At 42.6% G+C, this 19,352-nt stretch overlaps 1 protein-coding gene across 1 annotated transcript; it reads left to right on the forward strand.

The window, feature by feature from the left end:
• The first annotated feature begins 1,491 nt into the window (after window positions 1-1,491).
• Window positions 1,492-9,389, forward strand: LOC109743366 (uncharacterized). Its single transcript, XM_073497419.1, has 8 exons — window positions 1,492-1,948; window positions 2,107-2,140; window positions 2,679-2,705; window positions 2,827-3,387; window positions 4,393-4,789; window positions 4,895-5,022; window positions 6,977-7,767; window positions 7,819-9,389. The coding sequence occupies exons 1-8, from the start codon at window positions 1,677-1,679 to the stop codon at window positions 8,996-8,998; spliced, it is 3,390 nt and encodes a 1,129-aa protein (XP_073353520.1). The 5' UTR covers window positions 1,492-1,676; the 3' UTR covers window positions 8,999-9,389.
• The last annotated feature ends 9,963 nt before the right edge of the window (window positions 9,390-19,352 follow it).

The raw sequence follows: 19,352 nt of genomic DNA on the forward strand, positions 1-19,352 counted from the left end.
CAAATATCTATTGCTTATATTCTTTAATATCTCCTGTATATATTATTGCCTGAGTTGCATAGATGTCATCTAGATCTAAATATGGGACTATATGGTGGAATTAATATTTTATTTAACCCAAATGATAACGCCCACATGTGTGGCAAGTTTACACTTCACCCACACGCGTTGATCTTCGTCTGTTATGTTTTGCACGAATCATGAAGAAATCTGTTGGAATTTCAATGCCATGTAGGCATAGCGTGTTGTGTGGGCATTAGAGTGCTCGCCCACACGAACCGAAGTGCGCGGTTGCCAGCTGCGTCACGTGGGCGAACCAGTTCCCGCACACACAGTCACCATCCATTCCATGCGCGTGTGGGTGAACTGTTCTTCACCCACACGACCCCGTACGGTGATAGATAGCAATTGCAGTTGTGCGTATGTGGAAAATGACAACTATGATTTGTTGGTAGATAGCAACTGCAGTTGTGCGTACATGGCAACCAGGTAAACATACATGGAAACTATGATTAAACATACATGGCAACTATGGTTGGACCACACGTGGCAACTAGGTGAATACACATGGCAACTATTTGTTTGACCATGTGGCAAGTAGTTAATCACACACGGCAACTATGGTTTGATTACACGCGGCAACTACCATAAATTAGACATGGCAACTATACTTAACCAAAAAAGAGAGAGTTGTCATGCTTGTACAACTACATTTGCCATCCCGGATAACTAAAATTGTCATTCCCCGGGGTAACTAAAGGTCATCCCGCCGGTAACTAACATAGCTGCGCCAGGACGTGTGCCATATTTTCCTCATGCCACATGCACGGGGTGGATATGAGTAGTATTTATTGGGCGTGTGGCACGAAGTAGCTGCGCCCACACGCGTGGGCAGTTCTAATGTTCGCCCACATAGGACCCGTGTGGGCTGCCTCCTGCTTATGCCACACAAGGTGTGTGGGCGGATGTCTAATATGCCACACGTGTCGGCGTTATCAGCGTCCTTATTTAAAGCACATATGGTATTGTTTCAAAGTTAATTCCTGTATTCGCCTAGAAGGTGGGGCACACTAGCCTCCCAATGCAACCAACATATTGTACTGGCCTTTACACCTTGGATTTCAATTATATGGAACATATCAACTACATTCCACCCAAGGAAAGTGACATGTTATGTCAATAAATTATTATGGAAGAGAGGGAATAACAATCTATAAAAAGGGATTGATAGACTTCATGGATCATATTTGCACTTGCAAACATCTGCACAAAATATGTTTATCCATATGCATTCTCCAAGTTTCCATTACAAAAAATAATAATCTATTTATTGTATTCTATAAATACACAAATGACTATATTTTTAGATTAATTTTTCAAAGATTCACCGATCTATTAATAACTATCAACAACAGTGCAAAAGCACTAAAAGTAATAGAAATCACAAATAGGTGCTTGGACCACCTAGCGACGAGTGAAAGCATTGAAGCAAGCCGAAGGAAGTCGTCATCCTAAGGCCCCAAAGGACCAGTACACTAGAGCAACAACCGTCGCCAATGATGAGAACCATAAAATAGAAAAACGAATCCTTAAACCACACCAACAAACATGAAAACCGACCAGACCCCAGGAGATACGTCGGACACACAACTCCACGTGCCCTCCAGCGGTGCTAGATGCACCACCGGAGCGAGGATACGTGGGGAGGACATTATTCTGACTTCAAGATGTCGCCACCGCCTCACCATCTCGAAAAAGACAATGAGAAAACTAAAGCAAGAAACATGAACCCTCCCTCCGATGAGTGGGTGGGATCCGCAGGACCTCCAAGACTGGAAAGGCCATCGGAGGTGGGACAGACCGACGACGGCTCCAACAGTGGGGACAGAAACCATAGCTACCCAGGGATTGCCTCAACTCTCCTCTCGTACAGGAACAACACGAGGAGGTGTTTACATTGAACAAGCAACTATATGGACCCATATTTTTACATTGATTTTCATGCGTGCATGTTACTCATTGTTTTTTCGAATGCCAAATTGTAACTATAGAGTTTTATCTTACAAATGGTTTGATGATCTACTATTTTTTTATTTGGGCTCACAGTTCAACATTCCTATTGGATTCTGTTAACAAACTTGTATGTGTTGTTTCAGCCTTCGATCATTTAAATTTTCGAAATGACAGCATTTCACATATTTGAGGTTGGTTTGATTTTTCCAACCATTCTGGTTGGTTAACTTATCGTATGTTAAGGGTTTATAAAACGTTCACAACATTGAACTCAAACCTCATTAACTCAGGTGTGGTTCACAGATAAATACATAGCCCAACTCTTAAACCCAAACCAAATCACGCTTATTTGGCAGCCCATAATTTGGGGGAAAGAGGAAATGAACCCTAGACGTAGAAACACAAGAAGACCATTATTTAGTTATTGTGATTTGATATAATATACCATTCCCGAATGGCAGAAAATATTGAGCTTACTTAATGACGTGAACTTCTGCATACTTTGTTATGCACCTTAGTCGATCGGTATACCCGTTACCTGAGCCTGTCTTCCTCTCGTGTCAGTGTGCCAAACCCTTGAAGTGAAATCTTACTTGAATCATTGAGGTATAAGTTTAACTTCAAAATTTGAATTTTAAATATTTCTGCTGATTTGCTACCTGCAGGATTTATTTATTAATTTGAAACCCATGGTAGGCAGAGATTGGTTCCATAAAATCAGGATATAATTTTGGGATTATAATTGTTTTTGAATCCCCATCCATTAATTTTGGTCACGTACTTTAACAACTACATTTCTTATATATATGGCAGACCCCCCGACGGCACAGTGATATGGGTGAACTTAAATGGCAAATAAAATGCCGCGGTATGATCTCGGTGCATGGTAGTGCTCCGAGCAAATCAATTATTGCCAGAAGGTTGTACCGCGGCATAATGTATAACAGGGAAGAATTTGATGGAGTAGAATTTCAAACACACAGATGGGTCCATGTGGTCCATCCGTTCGATTTGATGGACTTCTCACGGCGCTTATTTTTGGATCTTTCCTCCTATGGCTTCAATGATGATGAATTAGGAAAAATATTATGTAATCAAGACATAGATCCTCAAACTGAGGACACTATTCAAGCAGTTTTAAAAATGGGTGACCATGACCTATTTGAAGGGTGTCGTAGAATTCTGGATGAAAATGATTGTCTCATCGTTATTGATGGCCTACGGTCGAGGGATGACTGGAACATGATAAAGTCTACCTTATTATCCGGGCCTATTAAAGGTTGTGTCCTGGTCATTACAAATGAAGAGTGTGTGGCCACACATTGTGTCGATGATAAAGATCGAGCGCTCAACTCTAATTGTAGGGTAGCTGAGGTATGTTTGCTTAACTAATTAAGCTTATCCTTTACTATGTACTAGTACTATCTATTTTACTTATGCATTTAGTTGTAGTAAAAATTCGTCATGCATTCTCACCTCTCTTTCATATTTCCTATAAACCAATTTGCCATGTCATGCGGCACGGAGGTAGAAACTATGCACCACTTCTGGCATGTGTTATCGTTTTAGGCATTTTTCTTAGGTATGCTCCAGCTACTCGACCTCCTTATAACCACACATTGGAAAAATAGGTGATGCGACACATGAATGATAAATAAGCAATGCATCTGGTTTGGATATGTGTCTTGAGAGGAGTGTCATCTTTTAATGTTATTCAATCAACAATCTTCTCATCTTTTTCATGTGTGAATACATGTAAACCCCCATTCTCCACCAAAATATGCCTAATATTGAGCGGGAGCAGTCTATTTTGTATATTATATTTTTTTAGATTGTCTATTTGGTATATATATGGGATTGACTATTCGTCACCCTGGGTGAGGAATAGTTATTCTTCAACCCCTCTATTTTAACATCAATGCATCGTAATTTCACGTTTCATAACTTTTTGTCTTATTTCATACGTAATAAGAGAGCGTAACAAAATATGTAATCACCGTAAAAAAGATTTTATGTTACGTGAAATTACAGACGTAAAAATATAGTGTAAAATATACATAAAATGCAATTTTTCTAGTTTTATGATCTATATTTTATTTTTTATGCCAAATTTTACGTAGTGAATCGACATGAATGTATGTATTCCATATGTAATTTATTTATGAAACGATCATAAGATTACCTCGGGTGAAGAATAACTTATTCTGCACCCTGGGTGATGAATAGTAACACTATATATATAACGGTGGTTGAGCAAAGTACACGAGCATCCATAAGGTCCAACTAAGTTGTTAACCTCGTCGTGAAATAGACCCAGCCCAGCCCAGCCCAGTATAACCCCTCAAGCTCAAATGATTCAAGCCTCTCTCATACTTGCAGGGGCTCGCTCTTTCCACCAGAAAAGAAGAGGCACAGGACTGGACCAACAATTTTGAACTTCTTAGGCATGAAGATATAGACATTACCAACCTTTTAAAAGAAGGTCCTGGTGTGGCGTCGGTGTGGGGTATTGCAGGTGTTGGGAAATCAGCTCTGGTGAAAAGTGTTTACTATCGTGTAATGCTTGGACTGTATCCAATTTATCGGTGGGCGAAGGATCCCAGGGATAGATTACGAAGGAAATTTACAGCATACAGCTGGGTCGATGTGCCCCATCCATTCAATTTGACGGAGTTCTCTCGGCGCTTACTTCTAGATTTTCACTCAGATGACCTTCAAGCTAAGGAAACTGCAATAGTTGGCATCATCGAAGGCCAAGACCCAATTCAAGGGTGTCGTAGATTTTTGCGTGAACACGAATGCTTCGTCGTTATTGATGGCCTGTGGTCAACGGATGACTAGGACTTGATAAAGTCCGTCTTCTTATCTTGGCCTATTGCAGGCAATATCATTATCATTACAAATGAAGGAAGTGTGGCCAAGCATTGTGTAGATAATAGGGATGATTTTCACGTGCTCAATGTCCAAGGTCTTTATACTTGGGATGCCTTTCAACTCTTCAATGAAAAGGTGGGTTTACTCTAAACAAAAAATGTATGCTTGCTTTACTTCAAATCAACCTTTTTAAGAGAACGCAAGCTTTCATTTATTTGATTCTTCCATCAAGTAACAAATTTAATATGGATATAAATCAGTGTCCTGATCTACTTCAAGCAATATAGCTAGTTACTTTTCCATTATGGATGCCACGATCTATCATCCATACGAACATTACATAAATGGTCTAATTCAAGCTGTGCCCATATTTAAGCAGCCACCATCTCTATGCACGAGTCTAATTTGTTTCGATTACATGGGTATATACGTGCCACTTCCTCCATTTCAAACTACTTATAATTCTAGCTTTGTGACCACATTTTAATAAATGTGTACCATCATATGCAATGCAAAATTAGAATTACTAGGTCCATGATATATGATGTGTTTATAATATAACTATTTGATATTACTGGTGTTGATACTTCTGGCATATAAATTTAGTCAAACTTATAAAAGTTTGACTTAGAGAAATGATAGAATAACAATTATTCGGAAATGAGGAAGTACAAACACTCTAATACCTTTGCCGACATTTAAAAACATACAATATAATGGTATAGATGGTTGCATCCAATTTTTTTATGTATCGCATGCTTGTATCCCTGGACTACAGGGCATACTTCCCTTAACATTTGCTTTACTATTTTTCATTCTGCGGTTGTTGGAGGTATTTATAATGTGCTTTCATACACAAAATAGGCATAAAATTAGACAAAAATTGATCTGCTAAATAACAAAAAAGTAGGCAAAAATGATTTATTATAATCCATTTCTCTCTCCTTTCGCTTTCCTCCAAATTAGTATTTTTTTCTACATATCAGTGCAAGCTTCAAGGCTGAAGTTCACCCATCGCACATGCCGTTAATTTACTTTCCGCTTCCGGTTTATCTTTCTCTCTCAAATCTCAATTTTCCTTGGCTATTTTCTTTCAAAAGGACAGACGCGGGAGAGAGAGATTGGGAGTCAGGGAACATAGGGGAATATGGGAGCTGCAAACAATGCTCTCTCAGATACAAAATATAAAACTTCTTGTCGAAATAGCAGAAACACCTCCTTGAGGTGGTGGTAGCAGTGAGTGGTGAATGCAAAAGTCTACCCCATCCATTTCACAGTAACTGCATTTATTTCTAGGTTTCTCTTAAGTCAAGCTAGTTCCATAATGGAGATGGGGATGGTGCCGCGGAGATGCACAGCTGGAGACAAGGCAGGCCAGCAAATGCGGTCATTGCAATGGCTATGTGAGTGTCAACATTGCCAAGTGCAAGGGCACATCCTTGTTGTTTGATAGTAGCGTTTAAATTTTTAGCTGGTCTATGGGATACATGGATATATGCATGGGTTTACCTAATAAGTTAATGCATAATATTAACAATTTGGTTTGAGAACATATTACACCATAAATAAGTGATCAAAAAGGTATTTTGGAGAGGACGCCAAGTTTAGACGAACTTTAAAGGGAGGGAGGGAGGGGGGCGGATTTCTTCACGACAAGGGTAAAGTACCCAACCTATAATTGGGTATGTGACAAATTCATCTTCTAATAGTCTGGTAACCCATACATATACCACATACTTGACAAAACTACGATGAGGTGGAAGCTAGAGCTAGATCAGGGGCTATGCATCTACAACTCATCTATTCATCTTGTCGGAGCTACTGGCTGCACAATAGTATCTTGGGCATGTACAAATATTATTATCTCGAAGAGCAGGTTTCTCCCTTTTTCATACATGTCTAGTGTAGTTTCATTCGAAATTGAGACTCTTGCTTAATATACTTACCATATTCTACAATAAAAGGCTGGATTTGATTTTAGGTTTAAATCTGACTAAAATTTAATAAATAATGTTATTACATTAGCTAGTGTTTTTCTGAATTGAATTTGTATATATATTTCAAATTCTAATTTATTTCACAATTCTAGGTAGCTTTGAACAACAAGCAATTGGCTCCGAACGAGATGCCACAATCAAAACTTATCGTGGATATGTGTGGTGGGATTCCCAAACTAATTGTGGCTATTGGCAATCACTCCCTCGTGTCCCCTTCCTTTTTGAATAATCTGAATGATGATTTTATTGGAAAGTTGGAGACCGATCCGGGATTCCATGGCTTAAGAGATCTACTCTCCTGGATGCATTCCTACTTTGATGCTTGCTCCGATTCACTGAAACCTTGCATCTTCTATCTGTCAATTTTCTCTGCCGACCAGAATATTAGACGGAAGCGTTTGCTAAGGCGGTGGATTGCAGAGGGTTACTGCAGGGACACATTTAATAGTACAGCAGAGCAAAACGGGGACAGGCTATTCTCAGAGCTTGTTGGCTTGAGCATAATCCAGTACATCACATATTTACTAAGCATGAAGAACCAGTGCCAAGTCAATGGTTTTTTCCATGAGTACATCATCTCACGGCCAATGGAGGATAACCTTGTCTTTGCACTGGAGGGGTGTTGTGGCCTAAACTCGCAACGCGGAGGACAAAACCTCACCTTAAGGCAAAACTGGGACATGGACATGAATGTATTTGAGAACATCGACTTCTCACGGCTACGATCTTTGACTGTGTTTGGAGATTGGAGTCCAATGTTCATCTCAAAAAATATTCAGATGAGATTTCTTCGGGTGCTGGATCTGCAGGACACATCAGGGGTAAAAGATGATGAACTCGACCAAATTGGAGAGCTACTACCACGCCTTAAGTTCTTGTCACTGTGAGGATGTAGAGAGGTTAGCCGTCTGCCAAATTCAATAGGTGACCTAAGGCAGCTGCAGACTCTAGATATCAGACACACCTCCATAGCCACGCTTCCACCAGCTATCATCAAGCTGCAGAGATTGCAGTATATTCGTGCTGGCACAACTACTAAACCTTTTGATGAAGGTGGCACGGTCCCAAGCCTACCAGCAACAGATGAGGACATGACACCAGCAATAGCAGAAAATCATGGTGAACCTGAAGCCACAGCACCAGCACCAGCAGAACATGGTGATGACAAAGCGACGGTAACAACACTAGTAGAAGATGTTGATGGCATGGCCCCAAGCCAACCAGCAACAGCAGCAGCAGCAGAAGGCGTGGTTCATACATTAACAAGGTCAAGGAGCAGAAGACATACTTTGTTATCTAGCAGGTTGTCTAAGCTCTGCCAGAGGCATGGACTACTTGATAATGGGGGTGTCGAGCTTCCTGCAGGGTTTGGGAACCTGATGGCCTTGCATACTCTTGGTGTTATCAATGTCAGTGGGGCAGGTGGAAAGGCCATCCTTAAGGAGCTCAAGAAACTTACTCAACTGCGCAAGATCGGGCTGCGCGGTGTCAATCAAGAAAACTGGAAGGAATTCTGTTCTGTCATCTCAGGCCACGGCCATCTGGAATCTTTGTCGGTGCATGTCGACAAGGATAAGGAGGAATGTTCTTTCTATTGTTTTGATGATATCTCCCAGCCACCCAAGACATTAAAGAGCCTTAAATTGCACGGGCATGTGCGCACTATGCCTGGATGGATCAAGCAGCATCATTATCTCGAAAAGTTATATCTTGAGATGACCATATTCAGCCAAGAGGACGTGCACGTCTTTGATGACTTCAAAGAATCTGTATTGCATCGTCTATTAGTCAGGCCGATTCAAGATGGTGAGCTTCACTTTAGCCTATCGCCGCATGATCATTCCTTCTACAACTTCAAGGTCCTGGAGATATATTGCACCTCCAGGTTAAAGGTAACCTTTGGACCTTGGATGGCGGGATCTGTTCGTCTGCTTCTGGTCCACTGCTCTAGTGGGTCATCTTTCCAGATATCTGGGCTATGCGAACTACAGAGTCTCGAGGAGGTGTGGCTCAAGGGTTCATATAGCAATGCACTCAAGAAAGACTTACAGAAACAACTTTCCGAGCACCCATGCAAACCCGTGTTGAAGCTGGTGCAACCACGTTCGTCCTGATACCACATTCAAATCACACCTACCACTGCCAAGTCATAGGATCGTAAACCTATAGGATTCATGCTTCTTAGTTGCTTTTCTTCTTTTATCGAGCATAATGTATGTATGTGTAGTTGTTTATATGCCCCATGTATGTATCTATCTGTATTTCCACAAGGAAAACTAGAATTTGCAACTGCAATTTGTGTTCAAAAGATATATCCGGGACATGACCCTGTATATTGCTTCTTGCCAATTTCATAAAGGTAATACTGCTGTATGGGTGAATATAGGGGTTACTATGCAAGATGTAGGTAAAATATTCCTTTGTCTTTCTTGATATTTTATTTAGTACCTTTCACTTACCTTGAGTATTAATAGTAGTGTCTCCAAATGTTAGATATGAAGTGGAGTAACTGTATTTGTCGTAGCATACTGCCAGGACCAAATGTGTGTATGCTTGAGTATGATTTGTATGTCCCATGATGAAAAAAGAGATCTATTTATCATCAGTTATTTGACAATCTGGAACTTTGCAAAGAGCTCAAGCCTGCACCTACTCCTAACTAGATCATCTGCAACTGCTAACACAATGGCTGAATGATCACTTCTTTTCAATCTCAAACACCGACACTCTGAGTCTCGGTTTCAGGGAACCAAGGCATATATACATCATTCTGTACTGCTCACTCAGTACCATAATATAATTTGTTATTATAACCAATATATGAGTACATTGATTGTAATAACATCTTATATTACAGGACAAAGAGTACTTATTAACATATTCTTCATGTAAAACATACGCAAGAAGATGATTTTTGGCCGTTCCGCAAAAAAGGAGGCTAATCCCCATGCCGCCTCGATAGTCGATACGCATTTGGGAACGTGTGGGATGGCATATTTAGGGGCTGTTTGGTTGGAGAGTCAAATTGCCACACCTAAGGTTAGTCACTAGCCACAATGTGTGGCAAAATCAGACTATTTGGTTGGTAGCCATGCCTTAGGTTAGGTGTGGCAGATTTTGTGTGGTGTCTGTTTGGACTGCTTCCACACATGTTTGGCAAAGAACTGTGGCTTATGTTTGGTTTCCTGCCACATCTGGTTAGAATCACCTTAGTGCTAGAGTGGTGAGATTATGCCATTTTTGTTACAAACCAATCAGATTACAACATGCTCTAGTAAATGTAAGAAGATTTTGTCACAGTACTAATAGCCATAAAAAATTACATGGATCATTTTACGTTAAATACCATCTGTGCAAAATAAGTCACAACCACAATTCAGTATCAAGATACAAAATAAGATAGATGCATGCAAGTTCCAGCCATCATTCATAAAGTCATGAAGTAACAGTCCTAACCATAGCACAAGTTCCAGCCACCTTACATTAAAGTGTTTCAGTACACATCAAAAGATCAATAGGTGTAGCACAAGTTCAACTCCCAAAAGCAGCGAGCAGACACATCACAATCTCCTAAATAACAAAAGTTGCCATCTTCTAAACATCATAAGTGAGCAACTAGCAAACCACACAGGTTGCTATCTCCTAAACTTCATCTTTGTCAAAGAACTTCCAAACCCAAGTTTCAAAAGTTTTGTCACTTGCACAACATAGCCAACCACACAAACCTTCATTTTCCTTGCTAGACAAGTGCATACCAACAGTAATATTTTGATCCATGGTAATTGGGAGTACCTCCAACCTGTGCCATAAACTAGCATATGGATCAATAACTTGGGGCATTTGAGGAGCAGGGGCAGCAAGCACTAGTAGAAAAAGGGTCAAATGTTCAGCTCATTAGTCCCGGTTGGAATTTGAGCCGGCACTAATGTGACCATTAGTGCTGGTTCCAACGGCTAGGCGGGCCGCTCTCATTAGTACCGGTTCGTGCTGAACTTTTAGCACCGGTTCGTGCCACGAGCCGGTACTAAAGAGAGTGGTGGCAGGATGTTGTCAGTTTGGGGCCCCTCCAGCACCTATAGTACCGGTTCGTGCCACGAACCGGTACTAAAGGTCGTCCTATATAAACCCTTCGTCCACCCGCGCTCTGTTCTTCCTCCTTTCCCCCCTCTCCTCTCTGTTCTTCCCTTCTTCCTCTCGAGCTCATCACAAATTTTTCCCAAATTTTGTCAAGATTGAAGGCCCCCATCCATTCAAATGATCACAAAGGTTAGAAACTTTGTCCTTTCATCTCTCATTGCTACATTAGCTCTTGCAATGGTTTATATAGTGATTAATTTGTGGGTTTTAGTAATTTGGGAGGAATTATATATATATGTGGTAGTATTTGATTTATATGCAATTTGAGGTCAAAATAACACTTAGTTTACATATGTTGGTGTGGTTTTCTTAGTGCCTTCTAAATCTCCGTCGTAACCACCGTCGATCGCCCGCACCGTCCCGTCGCCGGCACCACCTTGTGGTGAGCCTCTTGTTCTTATCTTTTTTATATAAAAAATTCATGCTTGTGTGATTTGGATATATAGTTACTCGTATAATTATCTTACATGTACGTTGTTTGTTATACATAGTGCCATGGTTTTGATGTCCGTCCCCGTCGGCCCTCGTCCATGTTATGATTCGGATGTGGTATATTCTCTTTTGAAACTATTTGTTGCATTTTGTGTTTATGACAAATTATGCCCATCAAGTTGACATAGATATTTTTATCTAGGAGGTGTGTGAACCGGAAATTCCAACCGACCCTATTGTCGAGATGTTAAATTTAGTTGAAAGAGAAAACGAGTATTTGAAAGAAAAATTGAAAAGAATTTAGGGAGATAAGATGGAATTGGAGTTGCATGTTGCGGATGTCGTCGATGATCACAAGATCAAGATGGAGAAAATGCGCTTGAAGATTAGGAAGATTAGAAAATATGCCATTGATAGTGAGGCTTGGTATCATTATGCTGTTGGATCAATTGTTACCTTAGTTGCGATCTTGATCGCATTTGTTGTTGCATTTAAATGCTTTAGCTAGAGAGTTATTTGTTTGTTGCATTTAAGTGTTGTATGAACTTTATGTATGAACTTTATATGTATGAACTTTATATGTATGAACTTTATGTATGAACTTGTATTAATTTGGTCTTTTCAGTGTTGTATAATGAAGATGAGCCGACAATGTATGTACGATAACCGATGCTCTCCTGAGTTCATTAATGGCGTGCATACTTTTCTGCTTGTGGCTGAGGCAAACAAGCGGGCGGATGGTTTTATGCCTTGTCCATGTGCTGGCTGTAAGAATGATCACAATTACACTAACTGAAGAACCATTCACATCCACCTGTTTGAGTCCGGTTTCATGCCCCACTGTAATGTTTGGACCAAGCACGGAGAAAGAGGGGTTATGGTGGAAGACAATGAAGAAGAAGAGGACGACGACAGCTATCCTGGCCATGGGTTCCCTGAATACGATGATACAACAATGGGGGAAGAAGCTGAGCCGGCAATGCGGGAAGAAGCTGAAGAAGAGGCATCAGATGAGCCCGCTGATGATCTAGGTCGGGCCATTGCCGATGCAAAGAGAAACTACGCAAGTGAAAAGGAGAAGAAGAAGTTGCAGCGCATGTTAGAGGATCACAAGAAATTGTTGTACCCGAATTGCGAAGCTGACAAGAAAAAGTTGGGCACCACACTGGAATTGCTGCAATGGAAGGCAGAGAATGGTGTATCTGACAAGGGATTTGGAAAGTTGCTGGTAATGATAAAGAATATGCTTCCAAAGGATAACGAATTGCCCGAGAGTACGTACGAAGCAAAAAAGGTTGTCCGCCCTCTAGGGTTAGAGGTGCAGAAGATACATGCATGCCCTAATGACTGCATCCTCTACCGTGGTGAGTACGAGGATTTGAACGCGTCCCCGGTATGCGGTGCATTGCGCTATAAGATCAGCCGCGGTGATGTCGAGGGCGAGCGACCCAGGAAAAAGATTCCTGCCAAGGTGATGTGGTATGCTCCTATAATACCACGGTTGAAACGTTTCTTCCAAAATAAAGAGCATGCCAAGGCGATGCGATGGCACAGAGAAGACCGTAAGAAATACGGAAAGTTGAGAGTACCCGCTGACGGGCCGCAGTGGAGAAAAATCAAGAGAAAGTACAGGGAGGAGTTTGCAGGTGACGCAAGGAACATATGGTTTGGTCTAAGCGCAGATGGCATTAATCCTTTTGGGGAGCAGAGTAGCAACCATAGCACATGGCCTGTGACTCTATGTATGTATAACCTTCCTCCTTGGTTGTGCATGAAGCGAAAGTTCATTATGATGCCAGTGCTCATCCAAGGCCCTAAGCAACCCGACAATGACATTGATGTGTAACTAAGGCCATTAGTTGAAGAACTCTTACAGCTGTGGAATGGAACAGGTGTACGTGCGTGGGATGAGCACGGACAGGAAGAATTTGACCTAAAGGCATTGCTGTTCGTGACCATCAATGATTGGCCTGCTCTCAGTAACCTTTCAGGACAGACAAACAAGGGATACCGCGCATGCACGCATTGTTTGGATGATACCGACAGTATATATTTGGATAATTGTAGGAAGAATGTGTACCTGGGACATCATCGATTTCTTCCGAGCAGGCATCCCGTAAGAAAGAAAGGCAAGCATTTCAAAGGTGAGGCGGATCACCGGACGAAGCCTCGCCACTGTACTGGTGCTGATGTACATGATTTGGTCAAGATTTGAAGGTAGTCTTTGGAAAGGGTCCTGGCGGACAACCTGTTCCGAATGACGCTGACGGACGCGCACCCATGTGGAAGAACAAATCTATATTTTGGGACCTGTCGTATTGGAAAGGCCTAGAGGTCCGCTCCGCAATCGACGTGATGCACGTGACGAAGAATCTTTGTGTGACCCTGCTTGGCTTCTTGGGCATGTATGGGAAGACAAAAGATACACCGGAGGCACAGGAGGACCAGCAACGTATGCACAGAAAAGATGGCATACATCAGGGTCATGCCAGCTACGCTCTTATCAAAGAAGAGAAGGAAATCTTCTTTGAGTGCCTGCTCAGTATTAAGGTACCGTCTGGCTTCTCGTCGAATATAAAGGGAATAATAAATATGGCAGAGAAAAAGTTCCAGAACCTAAAGTCTCATGACTGCCACGTGATTATGATGCAACTGCTTTTGGTTGCATTGAGGGGGCTTCTACCGGAAAACGTTCGATTAGCCATTGTGAAGCTATGTGCATTCCTCAATGCAATCTCTCAGAAGGAAATCGATCCAGAAATCATACCAAGGTTAGAGAATGATTTGGTGCAATGTCTTTTCAGTTTTGAGTTGGTGTTCCCACCATCCTTCTTCAACATCATGACGCACGTCCTAGTTCACCTATGCGAAGAGATTAACGTTCTTGGTCCTATATTTCTACACAATATGTTCCCCTTTGAGAGGTTCATGGGAGTCTTAAAGAAATATGTTCATAACCATCTAGGCCAGAAGGAAGCATCTCCAAGGGCCATGAAAATGAGGAGGTCATTGAGTTTTGTATTGACTTTATTCCTGAACTTAAGCCGATTGGTGTTCCTGAATCGTGACATAAGGGCAGACTGGATGGAAAAGGCATGCTAGGAGGGGATCAAATAATATGTATGGACGGGCATTCTCTCACTCAAGCACACTACACAGTTCTACAAAATTCCACGTTGGTGGCTCCGTATATGGACGAACACAAGAATTTTCTACGCTCCAAACACCCGGAGAAGTCTGACGACTGGATTACACGTGAACAAACGGGGACTTTCGCCGGCTGGTTGCAGACACGTGCCATGCATGACGCCTCTATTGAAGATGACCTGTACTTGATGTCCCAGTTACCATCTTCGAATATAATAGGAATACATTTTACACGATCGCACAAGATCAGAAGAGCACCAACCAAAACATTGGTGTCCGCTTTGATGCACCAACCAAGACGGGAAAGGAAACATATTATGGTTACATAGAGGACATATGGGAACTTGACTATGGACGTGGTTTGAAGGTCCCTTTGTTTCGGTGCAAATGGGTCAATATGACACGAGGCGGGGTAACGGAAGACCCGCAGTACGGAATGACAAAGTGGATCTCAACAATCTTGCGTATGCAGACGAACCATTCATCCTAGCCAGTGATGTGGCACATGTTTTCTATGTGAAGGACATGTCTACAAAGCCGAGAAAAAGAAAAGATAAGGTAGCGAATGCATCATGCGATGAGCCAAAGCGCCACATAGTTCTTTCTGGGAAAAGAAACATCGTGGGAGTGGATGACCAGACAGACATGTCAGAAGATTATGAAAAGTTCGATGAAATTGCTCCATTCACAGTGAATATTGACCCGAGCATCCAGTTAAATGGTGAAGATTGTCCATGGTTACGGCGCAAAGGGACACACGCGAAGAAAAAGTTTCACACGGCCCAAAGATCCCACTCTAGGATGTGATCGGCTTCACTGTCATCACTTTCTTCTCTAGTGAGTTTCTAGACTTATATATCTGGAAAGTCCCACTTTGGACAAACCGTAGGGAATCTTTGTAATATTTAGGGTACTTATGTGTTTTGGCATTTGAAACGTGTACTTTTTGTGCGTTCAGTATGCACCATTAAAAGCCACGTCATCAACTTTCAACCCTTTCTGACATCATTTGCTACTTTTCATGCAATTACTGATTTTTTTGAGCTAAATGACCCTGAAATTGGAAAGCACTACAAATGAACTCTGAATAGGTTGAAAGTTGGCATCATCATTTCATATCATGTGCAAAAAAGTAGAGAGGGTTACGGCAAAAACTGGATGACCTTCGTGTACAAAATGGACGATCTCTTTCGAAGTATCAGGGTTTCGGACGAAAACTCATCTGTTACAAAGGCATTTCATTTTTTAAATAACTTAAGTATTACCAAATTGAATATAATGATAAAACACACTAATATTAAAACATAAGAAAAAAGAATCACTGAAAAATCTATTTTTAAAGTTAAGTTATTCACACAAATTTCAAATAATTCAAATTTAAACTATTCAAATTTGAAAACTACTGACACTAACAGAAAGTTTGTAAATTTTTGGACCTAAAGAAAAAATATTCACAAATAAATTCTAAATACAACAGAAAACAACTCAGAAGTAAATAAAGCAGAAAAGAAAAAAAAAGAAAAAAACCCGCCTACTGGGCCATAGCGGCCTGCATACGACTAGAAACCCAACCTCTAGTTGGGCTAGGATGCAGGCCTGCAAGGCCCAATAGGCCCACAGGGCAGAGTTAGGCCCAGAAGCCTGCTATAGAGAGGAGTTCGATACCTCGCCCGCGCCGGGGCTTATAAACAGGTGTGGCCGCTCTTCGCTAGGCGAGGTGGGACTAAACTTCCCGCACCGCAACTGCGCCAGCGCACCCCCTTTAGTACCGGGTCATGGCTCCAACCGGTACTAAAGGTGGGGTCTTTAGTACCGGTTGGAGCCACCACCCGGTACTAAAGGGGTGCGCCTTCCCGCCGCTTGGCCTGGCCAAAACAAGCCTATAGTACCGGTTGGTGGCTCCAACCGGTACTAAAGGTGCCTCCTATATAAGAAACACTTCAAAAAAACAGTTTCTCATCTCCCACTTCTCTCTGCTTCGACATCCGCCGCCGCCCCGTCCCGCGCCGTCGCCGCCCCTGTCGCACCATCCCCTTCGACTCCGCGCCGCCCACGTCCTTGTCGCGTCGTCCACATCGACTCCGCGCCGCCCCCGTCGCCGGCCCGTCCATGTCGCCGCACTGGCCCGTCGTCGTCCCCTCGCCTTGCCGTCGCCGTCACCTTGGACCTCGCCGTCGCCGTCGCCTAGACCTCGCCGTCGTCGTTGCCTCGACCTCGCCCGCACTGTGAGCCCCTCTCCCCCTCTCCTCCCTCCAATCGAAGCCGTCGTGCCGCCGGCACCGTAGGTGCACACACACACAATAATTTGTTCATCTTTTGCACTCGATTCTGTTTTTAGTTTTTAGTTTTTCTGTTTTTTATACAAAGGTTTTATGTCAAATAGTATAATGTCAAAGGTTTTAGATATTTTAATGTTATAGAAATGTTAGTTATATAGAAATGTTAGAAATGTTAGAAATTTTAGAAATGTTAGTTTTAGCTAGATGAATTAGATTAATTTCAATTTGTTAGACGATGATCGATGTTTTTTAGTTTCTTATAATTTTAGTTATAGAAATTTAGAATTTGCATATAAGAAATCACAATCCAATAATTTGAAAATGTTACTTTTGCGGCATATAGTATTTGTTCTCGACGATGCCCGGCCCGCATCGTCACCGTTGACCCGTTCGCGACGACGTCCTGCTTCAGAGGACCCAGGTCCGGGACTGGGCTCCGCCGGGCAGGCACTGGGAGGTGCTACCTTCAGGGGCTCGCCACTTGGTGAGGAACCCGGCCCCGGGTCCCGTCGTCGACCCTGAGCTCCTTTGGTGGCGTTCGCGTGGGCCACGTTCGGTGCAGAGGGAGCCGGCCCCGCCGGAGGTGGTGCGTCGCCGTGTCAGGGAGGAGGACGAGCACGTCCGTCGCTACATGGCTGCTATGGACGTCAGGTTCTCCAATACCTGGCAGGTTCTTTTGGGAGATGACCGGAGCTATGATCCTGTGATGGTTCCTTCTCTTTGGGTGTCCACCGCCCACGCCTCAGGAACCGCGAGTGGCCTAGATTCTTCTATAGTATTCGATCTTTATTAGCTAGCTAGCTAGTGATGTATTCGATATATAATATTCGAGACGATGTATTCGAGATTATATATATTATTTGAGACGATGTATTCGAGATTATATATTATTCAAGACGATGTATTCGAGATTATATATTATTCGAGACGATGCATATTATGTACTATGATTTAGTTTTTCCTTATTGATTGCATCCATGCATTGTAATTTGAATACTAAATTGTTTTATATTTCTTCTGGGTTAGTTAAATAAAAGCTATGGCGGACAATACCGGCAGAGAGGGAGAAGAGACCCTGTTCGAGATCATACACAGCCCTCGCGGGCCAGATGATCAGAATGAAGAAGATGACGGCTCCCAATATCTGAACAATGCTGAGGAGGGTGATGATATGATATTCGATCGCGACGACCGAATTGATGAAGTCATGAACTAAGATTATGATTATGATGACGCCGACAATGTTGATTTGAAATAACAGAGACCGGCGAGGTATATTTATATAAGCAGGCATCTGGTGATCATCACATGTTTTTTTTATTTGAAGATATATTAACGAATCGATCTTTCTTCTTTCAGCCCTCCAGATCGAGCAAATCTGCTTCTACAGGCAGCAGGACAGTGCGAGGCCCGGGCAAAAAGTTGAAGGAGGGTGTAAAGTACAACATCGATGCCATCAAAACTGATGGCGAACCAATCACGCCTAAGAACATTGCGAACAAGTTCATTCATCAGTGCGAAGTTCTTGTGAGGGACCAACTCTCGATCTCCATTCAAGAATGGAAAGAGCCAACAAAGAAACGTCCAGATCTTACTTGGGTCGACGACAGAGCAAAAAAAAAGCTTTGGGAATCTCTCATGGAACATTTCACCCTACCACATCATTTCACTAATGCAAATGTGGAGAAAGTCAAGGACGCTGCTCTTAGGAAGATGGCAATTGCATTCAACACCCACAAGAAAACTATATGGGGCAAGTACGTCGAAGGAGGAAAGAAGACTCCAGAATTCATGGGAACACTGGAGAAGCAAAGAGAACACTGGCCCGCTTTCGTGAAATTCAAGGAATCAGAATTATCTAAGGAACGGTCGAGAAAAAACAAGGCCAATGCCGCAAAAAAGGAGCAGTTCCATAGGCTGGGGCCAGGTGGCTATGCGGTGGCAATGCCTAAGTGGGATAAGTCTGAGCAAGAGATGCTGGATGCGGAGGTCACTCCAGTTACTAGGAGCTGCCCCCCCAGGTGAAGAACTTGGTTCTATGCGCATGGGGGGCGTTGGACCCGAAGACAGGCCTGGTTTCGAAGAAGGCAAGTCTAAAAGGAGCCAAAGATAAGTTACTTCAAGCAATAGAAGATGATCGAAAGGGGGTGTTCACGCCCAACAGAGAGAACGACGAGCTTACGCGCGCCCTGGGAAATCCTGAACACCTGGGAAGAATATGAGGCTAGAGCGTTGTTCCATGGTATGAGGGCTTTTCGGACTGGAACGCCGACTACAGAAGCCGTGCAAGAAGGAAGATGGAGGAGGAGAAGAAGAGGAAGCTGGAGGAGGAGCAGAGGAAGCAGGAAGCAGAACGCCTTCAAGGCCTAGAATCAGCGCACGCGGACTTGGCACTCAAATTCCAGCGGCAACAGCAGCAGATCGACTCACTTAGCCAGTAAAGGGGGTCTCAGCAGCGGCAGCAGCTAGCGGA

Source organism: Aegilops tauschii, chromosome 4 (assembly GCF_002575655.3).
Source record: "Aegilops tauschii subsp. strangulata cultivar AL8/78 chromosome 4, Aet v6.0, whole genome shotgun sequence".
Classification (NCBI taxonomy): domain Eukaryota; kingdom Viridiplantae; phylum Streptophyta; class Magnoliopsida; order Poales; family Poaceae; genus Aegilops; species Aegilops tauschii.